The sequence below is a fragment of the Thalassophryne amazonica genome, chromosome 8 (genome assembly GCF_902500255.1).
Source record: "Thalassophryne amazonica chromosome 8, fThaAma1.1, whole genome shotgun sequence".
In the NCBI taxonomy this organism is placed as follows: domain Eukaryota; kingdom Metazoa; phylum Chordata; class Actinopteri; order Batrachoidiformes; family Batrachoididae; genus Thalassophryne; species Thalassophryne amazonica.
In genome coordinates, this window is record NC_047110.1 from 1265073 (window position 1) to 1280293 (window position 15221).

Here is a 15221-nt window from a genome sequence, read left to right on the forward strand (position 1 = left end):
TCAACATTAAAAGATATATGTTATATGTTAACTTTGTACAAATGACAGAATTGACATTAATGGAGTTATTCTACCAGTATTCATTTTATTTATAAACCAAACCATAACTCAGCACTGCTTTATTTTCCAAGACCTCTGCCTGACGGCGGCACTGTGATTGAGTAGAGAGTTGAGCTTTGCAGCTCCTCTCAGTTGCTTCTGTGCTGGAAGCCATGTAGTAAACTGAAGCTTCCAGCAGGGGGCAGGACACTCAAAGACAGAAGTGCTGACTCATTGTTTGGGTTTGTTGTTACTTTTGATGCTTCCAAAAGTGATCGTGGTGTTAAAACTCAAAATCAGCTTGTTTAGTTGTTGCAAGTGTACTGGAGACAATACTGGAATTTATGGGTTATTGGTTATCTGTAACTTCCGATACATTTTTGGGTGGTTTATCATTTTAGCTTTATCAAAGATAACTTTTCAGTTATCTGATTATCTGTTATCCTGTTTCATTTTATTGTTTATTTGTTAATGATTGTAAGTGATTTCTAAGACATATTCAGTGACTCGAAAATGTTACTGTATCCACTGACCCGTCTCAAGTATAGTGGCTGTAAAAGTGATTTGTATTAGAAATAATCAGTTTGGTTTGTCCAATTAGTTATGGTCTCTGAAAATGGAGGGATTATATAAAAACACATCAGCAATTCTGAAATGGGTAATGTGTTTTTGTTTTTTGTTTTTTTATTGAAACTGAAAGTCAATACTTCAAGAACATCAAAATTGTTTCATTTTAACCCCGCTGTGGTGGATTATGGAGATAATGTTACAAAAACTGTCACTGTCCAAATAAGTAAATTGTGGCTCAAGAAAGAGCTGATCTAAGTCTCAACTCTTAGCTGCAAGTGATGCCTTTAAGACGCCCATCACATTCAGACAAGGGCTGCAGTGCATCAGTCAGTGCATCAGGGACGTGCTTAAAATCTTAATAGTTAATATGGTGCATTTGGGGCACCATATATGGTGGTTAATATGTGCAGTTTTCACGTTCACGCTGCATCCTTCCTGCTTCCCTGCCAGGTTCTCACTGCATGATTCCACGTACAACACATCCAGTGCGTTGTTGCTGTCTTCTTAGCTTGTGCACTCTGTTGGTCTGATCACAAGTTACTATGGCAAACGTACATGAAAATAATGTTTGCAAAAAACTCTACTCGACCATTATCAGTTGAAACAGAAGTGATGTTGTGAGGAATTGGATCCAAGATAAAATTGCTGAACTTGACATGAAGGTGCTGGGAATTTGCAGTAAATACGTGATAAACTGTGAAAGAACATATTAATGATGTAATCCAGCCTTGTAAAATGTGGAACTACGGTCATAGCACAAGCGCGGAGAGGATGTAGTGACAAGAACATAGTGACAATGCATTGAGAACACTGTGAGAATGCTGTGCAGTCTTTCCAGGTCACATCACAGTTGTAGTAACTGGTGTTGTTACATACTGCATCCTCACTATATTTTTAAAACACGTAGCCGAGTGTGACGGGGTTTAACATTCTTGCTTTATGGTTGGATATCTGTCAGAGTTCACTTGGTGCCCTTTGGAGGAGTGCTGTTCTAGCTTTGTGGATGTTTTCTTTGGCTTTATGATGTTTAATAGATGATGGTGTGCAGTTGCCTTCAGCTGTTCCTCTTGTGCAGGTATTTGATTGGAGAGGAAGGCTACTGTTTGACGTCCATGCAGAGCGCCTTGGCCTATGTGGAGTCCCTGCACATGCACACGGACGTGTCTCTTACTGATGCTAGCTGTCCGCTCTGAAAAAGGTAAAATTCACTGTCCACATCAAAGCTAACTACCTGAGAGGGTAGGAGAACTTTCCATAAAAACTAATTCTGCTGTTCATCATTATTGATCACATGATGAAGTTCCATCTCCATCTTATCACACATTACACTTTCAGCCCTGAATAGTTAAACCTTACATGTTTTCCAGTTTGTGCGAAAACGTCTCTGGCCTTGAACACCAAACTGACCAGAAGCATCACTGACAGACGGGCCACCAGATGTTCCCAGCTGTCATGTGCTACTTGGCCCTGTTCTTGCTCAGTTAGCTTCATCTGGCCACACTGAAACAGTACTTCAGTTTTATCTACATTTATCTTCTGTGCAAGTTAATAACGATTCAGTTATGCAAGATTGACTGTGGCAGGACAGCATGCGGTTGTAATGATCCAGACACACGACCCCAGTGCAGAGAACCACAATGTAGGAGAGTAAAGGCTGGTTTTACTGAACCAGTAGGAAGGAACAGTGCCAATAAACAGTTCAACAGTCTTTGGTACAGTTCACAGTTCTCTTGGTTGCTTACATAAGTAGTGGTCTCAAAGACAGTGTTCTGAGAGGGAGGAGCAAAAGAGGAATTCAAAAATTCAAGCAGTTTTTAGCAGCACAGTTAGCAAATACAACAGGTGACCAAAACTACGAACAGGAGCCAAGAATCAGAAACATGGAGAGGCAGCATAGGTCAAAAATACATGGAGGAAGGGGAGGTGATGGTCTGGTGGTTAAGGCATTGGGCTTGAGACCAGAAGATCCTCAGTTCAAATCCCAGCCTGACTGTTGTGTGGGCCGCTGAAGAGGAGGTACTGCTGGCCCACCACCACCAGAGGGCGCCCTGCCTGGAGTGCGGGCTCCAGGCACCAGAGGGCGCTGCCGCCGACGAAGGCTGTCAGGCTGACAGCTGTCACCCATTACTAGACACAGCTGACTGCACTCAGGACGGAGTATATCAGCAGGACAGCGTCTCCACCTCAGTGCCGAGATATCGCCTTGAGATTAAGGTAACCTACTCTGCTAGTATATATTTTGAGGACTCTGATAAACCTTGCTAAACTATTTCAGGACAGCTGATTACAGAAAGCACCTTGCTTGGATAAGTACTCACCTTCCTGCTTCATTATTTCAAGAGGTGGAGGCGGCTTCTCCCCTCTCCGTCTACTGGGTGCTGTCGCACCCATACCTGTGTGTTTGTGCTCTTTCCCGCCAGCAGTACCGGATCCGACGAGCGAAGGCAGTGGCCACCTGGGAATTCGGGACTTGGCGGTTCCAGTACTCCTGGTTTTCGGTGGCAGAGGAAATCTGGGTGGTTCCGGTTCGACGGGGACGGACGTCTCCTACCTTCGAGCCTGCCCACACAACACCAGCAGATTTCGACTTACAAAGTATTAATTGTTGTATTGGTTGTGCCCTGTTCACAACAGTAAAACTTGTTATTCACCTTTCTCTATTGTCCGTTCATTGCGCCCCCTGTTGTGGGTCCGTGTACCTACACTTTCACAACAGGATATCTCGGCCAGCGTCATGGATCCCGAGGGGCGTCAACCGGCTGTTGAACGGCCAATGGAAGAACAGGGCGCAGCGGCGGCTTCGGGAGGGGTAATCGGTGAGTTGCAGCGGATCCTCACCGCTTTCACCACTCGGATCGATTTTATGACCGAGCAGCACGTTCTCCTAAACCGCAGGGTGGAGGCTCTCGCCGCACAAATGGAAGCGCGCCCTCCGGGCGCCGCTGCGGCTCTCCCTCCCGAGGACCCTGCGTGTGAGAATGACGTTCCACTGGTTGTTCAACGGCCCCTTCCTCCGTCCCCTGAAGCATACATAAGCCCTCCAGAACCGTACGACGGCTGTGTGGAGACGTGCGCGGACTTCCTTATGCAATGTTCGCTCGTCTTCGCTCAGCGTCCCGTGATGTACGCAGCTGATGCTAGCAGGGTAGCTTATGTGATAAATCTGCTTCGCGGGGAGGCACGCGCTTGGGCTACAGCGCTCTGGGAACAGAGCTCACGGCTCCTTCAGTCATACGACGGGTTTGTACGGGAGCTCAGAACGGTGTTCGATCATCCCAACAGAGGAGAGTCCGCTTCAACCGCATTACTGTCCATACGACAGGGACGTCGGAGCGCAGCTGCCTATGCAGTCGCCTTCCGCATCGCGGCAGCGAGATCCGGCTGGAATAGCACTGCCCTCCGCGCTGCCTTTGTAAATGGATTGTCTCTGGTCCTAAAAGAGCACCTGGTGGCTAAAGACGAACCGCGGGATTTAGACGGGCTCATTGATCTGGTCATACGGCTTGACAACCGGTTAGAGGAACGTCGCCGGGAGCGAGGCGAAGGGCGTGGCCAGGCACGGGTCGTCCCTCTCCCTTCCGGGTCCAATCGAGTTCCGCCGTCCCCACGCTCCTCTGTTCCGGCGCTCCGTGCGCTTACGGCTCCCCCTGCTGACGAAGCTATGGACACGAGCAGGGCAACATTTAGGGCACCTGAAGCACAAAGGAGGCGGGCCCACGGAGCTTGTTATGTTTGTGGCTCGAGTGAGCATATGGCAAACGATTGCCCCGTGTGGTTTTGGGTTTTCCCTGGATGCTAAAGCACAATCCCCGGATTGATTGGCCGTCCGGGGTAGTGGTACAGTGGAGCGAAACCTGCCATCGGGAGTGTCTCGGTTCCTCGGTTCCTCCTGGCTCCCAAGCTAAGGAGGAGGTCCGAGTCCCGCCCAATCTGAAGGCGGTGCCAGCGGAGTACCATGACCTCGCTGACGTGTTCAGCAAGGATCTGGCCCTCACGCTACCTCCCCACCGCCCGTATGATTGTGCCATTGATTTGGTTCCAGGCAGTGAGTTTCCGTCCAGTAGGCTGTACAACCTCTCACGGCCGGAACGCGAATCCATGGAGACCTACATCCGGGACTCTTTAGCTGCCGGGTTGATCCGGAATTCCACCTCACCGATGGGCGCAGGTTTCTTTTTTGTGGGTAAAAAGGATGGCGGACTTCGTCCATGCATTGATTATAGGGGGTTGAACGAGATCACGGTTCGCAATCGATACCCGTTGCCCTTGTTGGATTCGGTGTTCACCCCCCTGCATGGAGCCAAGATGTTCACCAAGCTGGATCTTAGGAATGCGTATCATTTGGTTCGGATTCGGAAGGGAGACGAATGGAAGACGGCATTCAACACCCCCTTAGGTCATTTTGAGTACCTGGTCATGCCGTTCGGTCTCACTAATGCTCCCGCGACCTTCCAAGCGTTGGTAAACGATGTCTTGCGGGACTTCCTGCACCGGTTTGTCTTCGTATATCTAGACGATATACTCATCTTTTCCCCGGATCCTGAGACTCATGTCCGGCATGTCCGTCAGGTCCTGCAGCGGTTGTTGGAGAACCGTCTGTTTGTGAAGGGCGAGAAGTGTGAGTTCCACCGCACTTCTTTGTCCTTCCTGGGGTTTATCATCTCCTCTGACTCCGTCGCCCCGGATCCGGCCAAGGTTGCGGCGGTGAGAGATTGGCCCCAACCCACTAGCCGTAGGAAGCTGCAACAGTTCCTCGGCTTCGCTAATTTCTACAGGAGGTTCATCAAGGGCTACAGTCAGGTAGTTAGCCCCCTGACAGCCCTGACCTCTCCAAAAGTTCCCTTCACCTGGTCGGACCGGTGCGAGGCCGCGTTCAAGGAGTTGAAACGGCGCTTCTCGTCTGCACCAGTTCTGGTGCAGCCCGATCCTAGCCGCCAGTTAGTGGTTGAAGTGGATGCCTCGGACTCAGGGATAGGAGCGGTGCTCTCCCAGAGCGGGAAGACCGATAAGGTCCTTCACCCGTGTGCCTATTTTTCTCGCAGGTTGACCCCCGCTGAACGGAATTATGACGTCGGCAATCGGGAACTCCTTGCTGTGAAAGAGGCCCTCGAAGAGTGGAGACATCTGTTGGAGGGAACAGCCGTGCCATTCACGGTTTTCACTGACCATCGGAACCTGGAGTACATCAGGACCGCTAAGCGTCTGAACCCCAGGCAAGCCCGCTGGTCATTGTTCTTTGGCCGTTTTGACTTCCGGATTACCTACCGCCCCGGGACCAAGAACCAGCGATCGGATGCATTGTCCCGGGTGCACGAAGAGGAGGTCAGAACGGAACCGTCGGATCCCCCGGATCCCATCATCCCGGAGTCCGCTATCGTGGCCGCCCTCACCTGGGACGTGGAGAAGACCGTCCGGGAGGCCCTGACCCGTGTCCCGGACCCCGGAAACGGACCAAAGAACAAACTATACGTCCCACCAGAGGCCAGGGCCGCAGTCCTAGACTTCTGTCACGGTTCTAAGCTCTCCTGTCACCCAGGGGTGCGAAGGACCGTGGCAGTCGTCCGGCAACGCTTCTGGTGGGCATCCCTGGAGACCGACGTCCGGGACTACGTCCAGGCTTGTACCACCTGTGCCAGGGGCAAGGCCAATCATCAGAAGACCTCAGGGCAGCTACAGCCACTGCCCGTGCCTCATCGCCCCTGGTCCCACATCGGCCTGGACTTCGTCACGGGTCTCCCGCCGTCCCAGGGAAAAACCGTCGTCTTCACGATAGTGGACCGTTTCTCCAAGGCGGCCCACTTCGTGGCCCTCCCGAAGCTCCCTACGGCCCAGGAGACAGCGGACCTCCTGGTCCACCACGTCGTCCGTCTGCATGGCATACCATCAGACATCGTCTCCGATCGCGGTCCCCAGTTCACCTCACATGTCTGGAGGAGCTTCTGCCGGGAACTGGGGGCCTCGGTCAGCCTTTCGTCCGGGTACCACCCCCAGACCAACGGGCAAGCAGAGCGGGCCAACCAAGAACTGGAGCAGACACTACGCTGTGTGACAGCCGCGCACCCGACGGCCTGGAGTACCCACCTGGCCTGGATCGAGTACGCCCACAACAGCCAAGTGTCATCAGCCACCGGCCTCTCCCCGTTTGAGGTGTGCTTGGGGTATCAGCCCCCCTTGTTTCCGGTGGTCGAGGGAGAGGTCGGTGTGCCCTCGGTCCAGGCCCACCTACGGAAGTGCCGTCGGGTGTGGCGTGCTGCCCGCTCTGCTTTGTTGAAGGCCCGGACGAGGGCGAAGAAACATGCAGACCGGCGGCGGGCCCCGGCCCCCACGTACCGTCCTGGGCAGGCAGTGTGGTTGTCCACCAAGGACATTCCCCTTCAAGTGGACTCCCCCAAGCTCCAAGAACGGTACATCGGTCCCTTCAAGGTTGTCAAAGTCATCAATCCCGCCGCAGTGAGGCTTCAGCTTCCGGCCTCACTGCGGATCCACCCAGTATTCCACGTCTCCCGGATAAAGCCCCATCACACCTCACCCCTCTGCACCCCGGGTCCGGCACCACCTCCTGCCCGGATCATCGACGGGGAACCGGCTTGGACCGTGCGCCGGCTCCTTGATGTCCGTCGAATGGGCCGGGGTTTTCAGTACCTGGTGGACTGGGAGGGGTACGGCCCCGAGGAGCGCTCCTGGGTGAAGAAGGGCTTCATCCTGGACCCGGCCCTCCTGGCCGACTTCTACCGACGCCATCCGGACAAGCCCGGCCGTGCGCCAGGAGGCGCCCGTTGAGGGGGGGGTCCTGTTGTGTGGGCCGCTGAAGAGGAGGTACTGCTGGCCCACCACCACCAGAGGGCGCCCTGCCTGGAGTGCGGGCTCCAGGCACCAGAGGGCGCTGCCGCCGACGAAGGCTGTCAGGCTGACAGCTGTCACCCATTACTAGACACAGCTGACTGCACTCAGGACGGAGTATATCAGCAGGACAGCGTCTCCACCTCAGTGCCGAGATATCGCCTTGAGATTAAGGTAACCTACTCTGCTAGTATATATTTTGAGGACTCTGATAAACCTTGCTAAACTATTTCAGGACAGCTGATTACAGAAAGCACCTTGCTTGGATAAGTACTCACCTTCCTGCTTCATTATTTCAAGAGGTGGAGGCGGCTTCTCCCCTCTCCGTCTACTGGGTGCTGTCGCACCCATACCTGTGTGTTTGTGCTCTTTCCCGCCAGCAGTACCGGATCCGACGAGCGAAGGCAGTGGCCACCTGGGAATTCGGGACTTGGCGGTTCCAGTACTCCTGGTTTTCGGTGGCAGAGGAAATCTGGGTGGTTCCGGTTCGACGGGGACGGACGTCTCCTACCTTCGAGCCTGCCCACACAACACCAGCAGATTTCGACTTACAAAGTATTAATTGTTGTATTGGTTGTGCCCTGTTCACAACAGTAAAACTTGTTATTCACCTTTCTCTATTGTCCGTTCATTGCGCCCCCTGTTGTGGGTCCGTGTACCTACACTTTCACAACACTGACTAGAAAATCACTAAGGGCCCTTGGGCAAGGTCCTTAATCCCCTAGTTGCTCCCGATGTGTAGTGAGCACCTTCATGGATGCTTATTGTCAAGGATTTTATATAGTTCATGCTTATATTATCATTTATTTTATATAGTTCATGCTTATATTATCATTTATTTCCTTTTATGACTACATGTACTTTTCCTCTTTGTGTGAAGAGGAGGTTTTAAAAAGAAAGACTTGTCTGCATTTTTCATGATTGAGCAAACTATTTTTCATTTTGCATAAGTGCCTTATCCTGCTTTTGATGAGCCACAAGGCTCATGTCGCAGGAAAGGAAGGTTCCAGCTGCCACCTTGCCTTGCTATCTTCCTCTTGCAGACATGACTCATGTGTAACCTCTCCCTGACTGTCCTTGTTTGTTTTTTCTCATGTTGGTGAACTAAATAAAAAGCTGAGCCAGAGGAGGGAATTTTAGCAGAGCTTTGGAGCTGAGCACTTACAAGCTGCTACTGCCCGCCCTCCTCCTCTGCACAGAGCATAAAATATATTTGTCTCTCTCTGACAGGTTTCTTTACAGTGTCTGTGCCTCTCATTTCTTTAAAACGGTGCAAACCCAACACTTATTCACCGTCTTTGGACGGATTTCTGTCTTTTTGCAAAATCTTGCTGTCTAAAAGAACTAGCAAAACATTAATTTTTATTTCCTCAAATCCATACATGTCAACCTATATGGATTGTCCGTAAATTATACAGATTTTTCAGAGTTTCAGAGTCATACGGGCGTACAAATAAAGTCTTACGGATATTCAGGGTTTGGTCTGCAGCGGCTGTGTAATCAACCGTTTCTGCAGCGCCGACTCCACTTTGATGCGTGAGCCATTGAAGCAATGCTTCGAACCACTGGCTCGTGGTACTTTGATTCGCTGCTCTTCGGAAGTGGCAAGTCCATTTCTTAACTCCTCTCAAAGCCATTAAAATATCACGAGTCACTTTTGTGTGGATTAAAGTCAGTAACTGGGACTCTTGTCTTGTTGTAGTCAAGAAATGAGAATCATCCTCCGTTCCGTTGACACAAAATTGCCGCTTTAAATAAAATGACACCTCTTTCCAAACGCTATAATACATAAAATAAACTACAATCGACTAAAATGTTTTTTTTTTCTTCCCAAAATGAGACGTCCTGTGTTCTTTATGAATTAAACTGATGCTGACGTACAGCACAGGCAGCTGTAAGAGCTCAGATATATGGAAAGACATTCATGCCAAAATGTCTGAAAGGAAATGCTTTTGACAAAAACTACAGATTTTGTTTTTCTATTTATGTCCAGAGATCAAGGATCCACCGTATTATGTCCAAAGTTTAAGGATCCAGTGACAAATTTCATATTTATTTACTTTAAGACTCAATAAAATGTTGTTCAATTTAATCGGCTTATAAAGCGCCAAATCACAACAAAAGCCATCTCAAGGCGCCTCACATAGAACAGTTCAACATAAAAAAATTAAATAAATAAAAATTAAAAAAATTCAAATACATAGTTAAAAACAGAAGTAAAAGAATAAAACATAAAAAATAAAAACTATTCATAAGAAAGAGAATAAAAATAGGCTTTAAGGCTTGACTTAAAAGTATAGTGGATATTTTAGATTGATATTCATGTTTTGTACATCCATATTAATTTAGTCAGTGTGATATTCAAATGTGATTTTACACAGGAGAGAAACCAGGATGTGGAACATTGGTTGATGTGTTTATACTGTGTTAATGTAGTTCTGTAAGAAGAAAATGTGACACTCTCAGTATAGAATGACTGATTAGATGCCATGTCAGTGTTCAGAGCAGACAAACAGGCTGACTGTATATGTATTTACTATAATAGTATGTATACATGGTAATGTCATCTGTGATGGCATACAAAAGTGAATTGATCCTAAGCAGAATCTCATCAGTATTATGTTGTTGTGTATCTTGATCTAGTCTGAAAACAATCTAGTCCAGGGGTGGCCAAGTTCGGTCCTCGAGAGCCACATTCCTGACACTCTTAGTTGTCTCCCTGCTTCAACACACCTGAATCCAATGAAAGGCTCATTAAAAGTCTGCTAACGAGTCTTTCATTGGGTTCAGGTGTGTTGGAGCAGGGAGACAACTAAGAGTGTCAGGAATGTGGCTCTCGAGGACAGAACTTGGCCACCCCTGATCTAGTCTCTAGTCTGAAAGCATTATGAAGTTAACTAGGTCTTTGAATGCTGAGATTTTAATTGCCTAGTCTTTGAGCCCAATCAGAAACAAACTAAATCAATAAAGTTTTTTGCATGACTTGGCTATATTTGTAAACTATTGTGTTGTTGTATTCTGTATATACTCCTACAGGATGGTACAACATGCCATACTGCATGAGATCACAAGAGAAATTTAACAGCTGTTTCAAGTCCAAATTTAATCCAAATAATGCACCAAAATGCACCACAGGGCACTTAAATTCTTAAAATCCCCCCCCTTTCCGTTTTCGCCGCGAATAGTTGCTGTCATTTAATTTACCAAAACTTTGGATTGCTGTCTTTCTTTTTTTCTTCCTAAGCATCCGTGGCGCCTTGTATGGCAGCATCCTCACATCAGCATGAATGTGAGGCATTATTGTAAGGCACTTTGAGCGTCTGATGCAGATAGAAAAGCGCTATATAAATGCAGTCCATTTACCATTTTACCATCTCTAGTTAGGTTCTATTTACAGATAAGTAGACTACCCAAGACATTTTCTGTTAAAAGCAGACAACAGGCTGATTCTTATGTATTTTTGGCCTGCTGAGTTCAAAAATTGCTGTTGCATGCTGTATCTTTACTCTTTCACCTTCTAATTTACATAAAACAAAATGGCTGTACATTTCCTCAAATTTCCCACAGATTTACTTGTATTTGCATTAGAAACAGAAATCAAAGTTCTATTCTCATGTATTTTGATTTTGACCTGCAGAATTCAAATATTGTTGTTAGCATGCTGTGTCTCTACTCCTTTACTGCCTAATTTGCATAAATCAAAATGGCGTTTTTTCTCGGTTTCCCAGAGTTTGCTTGTTTTTGCTCAAGAAAGGCAATGAAAACTCTTATCTTTGTGTTATTTGAACTACTGAGTTAATACTTTCTGATTTGCAAGCTGTATCTTCTCTCCTTCATCCCTAACATGCATGAAACAACATGGCCGCCTGCTGTTTTCATACTTCATAGAAGCTTGTTCTCTAAAAGAAACTGATGATAAAACCAATTTTACCCCATGCTTCTGTTGCACAGCAGGCCTACAAATGTATGTATTTGTCAGTCTTACTTATAGTTCTTAGGTCTGGTTGACAGAAATGGCTGGACATAAATGCAGGACTCGAACAAAGATTTCTCTATGTAAAAACAGTTTACTGAAGCAGTAAACAGGGTCTGGTACACAAAAAGGCAGTCCAACAAGAAGTACATGGAACATCAGGCTGAGGCATGGTCAGTCGTACGGGCAGGTGGTTGAAACAAATATGAGGCAAGCAGGTTGAGAATAAACAAAACAGAGCTGGATAGAAGGCACAAGACGCATCAATCTGGTGAAGAGCAGAGCAAACTGAGGAGCTTTTATACAACCCCAATTCCAATGAAGTTGGGACGTTGTGTAAAATGTAATTAAAAACAGAATACAATGATTTGGAAATCCTCTTCAACCTACAGTGGGGAAAATAAGTATTTGCCCCCCTGTCAGTTTTGCAGGTTTTCCCACCTAAAAAGAATGGAATTTTTATCGTAGGTACACTTCAACTGTGAGAGACAGAATCTAAAAAAATCCAGAAAATCACATTGTATGATTTGTAAATGATTAATTTGAATTTTATTGCATAAAATAAGTATTTGAACACCTGCCAACAAACAAGAATTCTGTCTCACACAGACCTGTTAATTGTTCTTTAAGAAGCCCTCTTACGCTGCACTCTTTACCTGTATTAATTCCACCTGTTTGAACTTGTTACCTGTATAAAAGACACCTGTTCACACACTCAATCACACTCCAACCTGTCCACCATAGCCAAGACCAAAGAGCTGTCTAAGGACACCAGGGACAAAACTGTAGACCTGCACAAGGCTGGGATGGACTACAGGACAACAGACAAGCAGTTTGGTAGAAGACAACAACTGTTATGATTATTTATTAGAAAGTGGAAGAAACACAAGATGACTGTCACTCTCCCTCGGTCTGGGAAAGCTCAGAACTACACAGGAGGACCTGGTCAATGACCTGAAGAGAGCTGGGACCACAGTCACAAAGATGACATTAGTAACACATGATGCTGTCATAGTTTAAAATCCTGCAGGGCAGCAAGGTCCCCCTGCTCAAGCCAGCACATGTCCAGTTCTGTTTGAAGTTCACCAGAGAAATTGTTTAACAGCTGGACATGTTCCAACTTGTCCTGAAGGCTTCCAACTGAGGTGTTTTTCCTGTGGTGGGGCGTCGCGGCGGCTGCGAGCCGACGCTGCAATCCGTCCGAACGTCTTTCATTAAAAAATCTCCTTTAACAGTGGAATATCCGGATAAAATGCTGAAACCGACTTCTTCTGAAACTTCTCTGTTCTCTCACGACGTCCTGGATTAATAGAGCCTGAAATGTGGAGGTTTTCAGCTTGAAACAGGCTGACGACGGCGCCTGAGAGCGCTGCGCAACGTCTCGCACCGTGGGAAGTCCTTAAAGCGACAGTATCACCTCAAAATCTCTCATCAGCCGTTAAAATTTTCACCGAAAACCAGCTTAATTTTTCGAACCATGTCTACTTCGATGTGTCTCACAGGTTTAGAAAAATTTTGATCAAACAAAGCGCCAGTCTCTCAGCAACTTCTCAGACAAAGGAATTCAGACGAGGGGCTGGACGACTCCTCCCACAAGGAGTGCTCACAGGCGAATGATGTCACTGACAGGCGTGGAAAAACTCACGCATGCGCACGAGGGTTCAGGCATGTCTGACGTAAAAACATATGAATGAAATCCATATAGTTTTTGAAAAAACTAAAAAGGACCTATACTTTATTGACAGACCTCGTGTGTATATATATATATATATATATATATATATATGGCTTTTCAGTCATGTGACTATCCGAGAAATTGTGGACAAGGTGGGCATGTCACAACATGTCCTGTGAAGCTTCAACACGAAGACGCTTTTGCTGCGCCATCAGCTTCCTGCTGATGATTTTCACCGCCACTCTTTTCATGGCCAAATCTTCTGTCCCAGTGGAATGTGCCAAAAAAGTGCTGATGTCCACCTCTTCCGCAATTTCTCGGATAGTCACACGACGGTCCCGCAGCACCACAGCATTCACTTTGGAAATGATCTGGTCATTTCAGCATGTTGATGGCCGACCGAAGCGTGGCACGCTCTGCACCATTGTGCGAACGTCTTTAAACTTTTCACAGACCCCAGAGGGTTAATTATTTTTTTGGCAATTATGGGGTGAAGGAGTAGGGATACAGCTTTCCAACAACAATATTTAAATTCAGCAGGTCAAATTACTTAGAAATATAAGTTGTATTTTCTCTTCCAAAGCAAATAGCACCACACTTCTGACAAATTTGATGAAGTGGTCGGCCATTTTGTTTTATGCAAATTAGGGGTGAAGGGGTAAAGTTACAGCTTGTCAACAGCAACAGTTGAACTCAGCAGGTCAAAATGCGTATGAATCAGTGTGTTGTCTGCTTTGAACAGAAAACGCCTTGGGCATTTTATACAAGCTTCTTTTCTGAAAATGGAACCTCACTGTCTCTGCCGACAAAGGAACCCAAGCTGATGCAGGATGTAGAGCGACTTGAAACGGCGCTGCTGATCTGAATCTGAGTGATGTATTGCCATTGGGCGTCTATGTTGACTGATGTCAACATGTGTTGTTGTCTACTTGTTGACTTATTATTTTAAATTTCACTTTAGCTAATTACCTTTTCAGGCCCTGGTCAGAACGTAACCTTCACATCTCAGGTTACTGTGCTGTGCCAGTCTTTGCATTTCTTAATGACTGATTTCACTAAAACTAAACTAAAACAAAATGTTATTGAGTCCGTCTCCTGAATTGTTCTTGTGTCTATGTCCTGAATTTTTCTTGTGTCCGTGTCCTGAAATGTTCTTGAGTCCGTGTCCTGAATTTTTCTTGAGTCCGTCTCATGAATTTTTCTTGAGTCCGTCTCCTAAAATGTTGTTGTGGTCATCTTCTGAAATGTTGTTGTGTTCTTCTCCTGAAATGTTGTTGTGTCCATCTCCTGAAATGTTCTTGTCTCTGTGTCCTGAAATGTTCTTGTGTCCATCTCCTGAAATGTTCTTGTATCTGCTCCCTTCCTTGTCTGAAAAAGTGCTGATGCTTTCTCTTCTGTTTGTCCTTTCAGATGTCTCGGCCTTCTGGAGACACAGCCATTCACTTTTGTTACTGTGAAGCTGCTTTGGCCTGTGAGAGGAAACCACGGCACCCATAGACAGACAGATATTCCAGTTTTTATTTCATTTCCAACATGTAGTAACACATTAAAATGTTTAAAAAGTAAAGAAAGTGGCTGAAGAGAAATATTCCCATATGGAGAATGTTTAGTGAAGACACGGTGTCTTTTCTGGACTCTCACAGTGAAAATGTTGTTGTTAAATCTGATGCTTTTGACTGAGTTACTCCCGCCTGCACTTTGTGTTCATATATTTCCTGAACTGGATAGTTGAATGTGTTTCACAGCGTGTGTGAGAGAGTCATTAAACTGTTTTACTGTCAACAATGAATGCTGTGTGTTTGACAACCAGTTCATTCTGGGATTGGCAATAGTGGATAGGATATTTCCTCAATCCAAATGGTGCAGATTGGATTTAAGGTTGGTTGTTTTCTCTCCAGCTCAGCTCATCTTCAAGAGGTGAGTTGAGCTGGATTCGAGCGGGATTCACTAATGGTTGAACACAAATATGGCTTGAATCCAGGTGGCTCGGGGATCATGATGTCAGACTTCCACACTACAACCGTGTGCCCACAGTGTCTTCTCCAGTGGTGCTCAGTAAAGCAAACAACTGTCTTTGTCTGTTTCGCTGTGTCAACACTCAACACACGCACACATGCGCACACA

At 46.8% G+C, this 15221-nt stretch overlaps 1 protein-coding gene across 3 annotated transcripts in view; it reads left to right on the forward strand.

The window, feature by feature from the left end:
• vps9d1 (VPS9 domain containing 1) overlaps nt 1-14860 on the forward strand; it is a 130532-nt gene extending 115672 nt beyond the window's left edge. Inside the window, exons 16-17 of one of the 3 annotated variants that reach the window (XM_034175667.1) lie at nt 1658-1807; nt 14508-14860. In XM_034175667.1, the coding sequence (XP_034031558.1) occupies nt 1658-1802 (145 nt within the window). In that variant the 3' untranslated portion in view covers nt 1803-1807; nt 14508-14860. Of the gene's footprint in view, nt 1-1657; nt 1808-14504 lie in introns of all 3 variants that reach the window. The other 2 variants (XM_034175670.1, XM_034175669.1) reach the window with 2 other exon arrangements.
• Nucleotides 14861-15221: the final 361 nt, after the last annotated feature.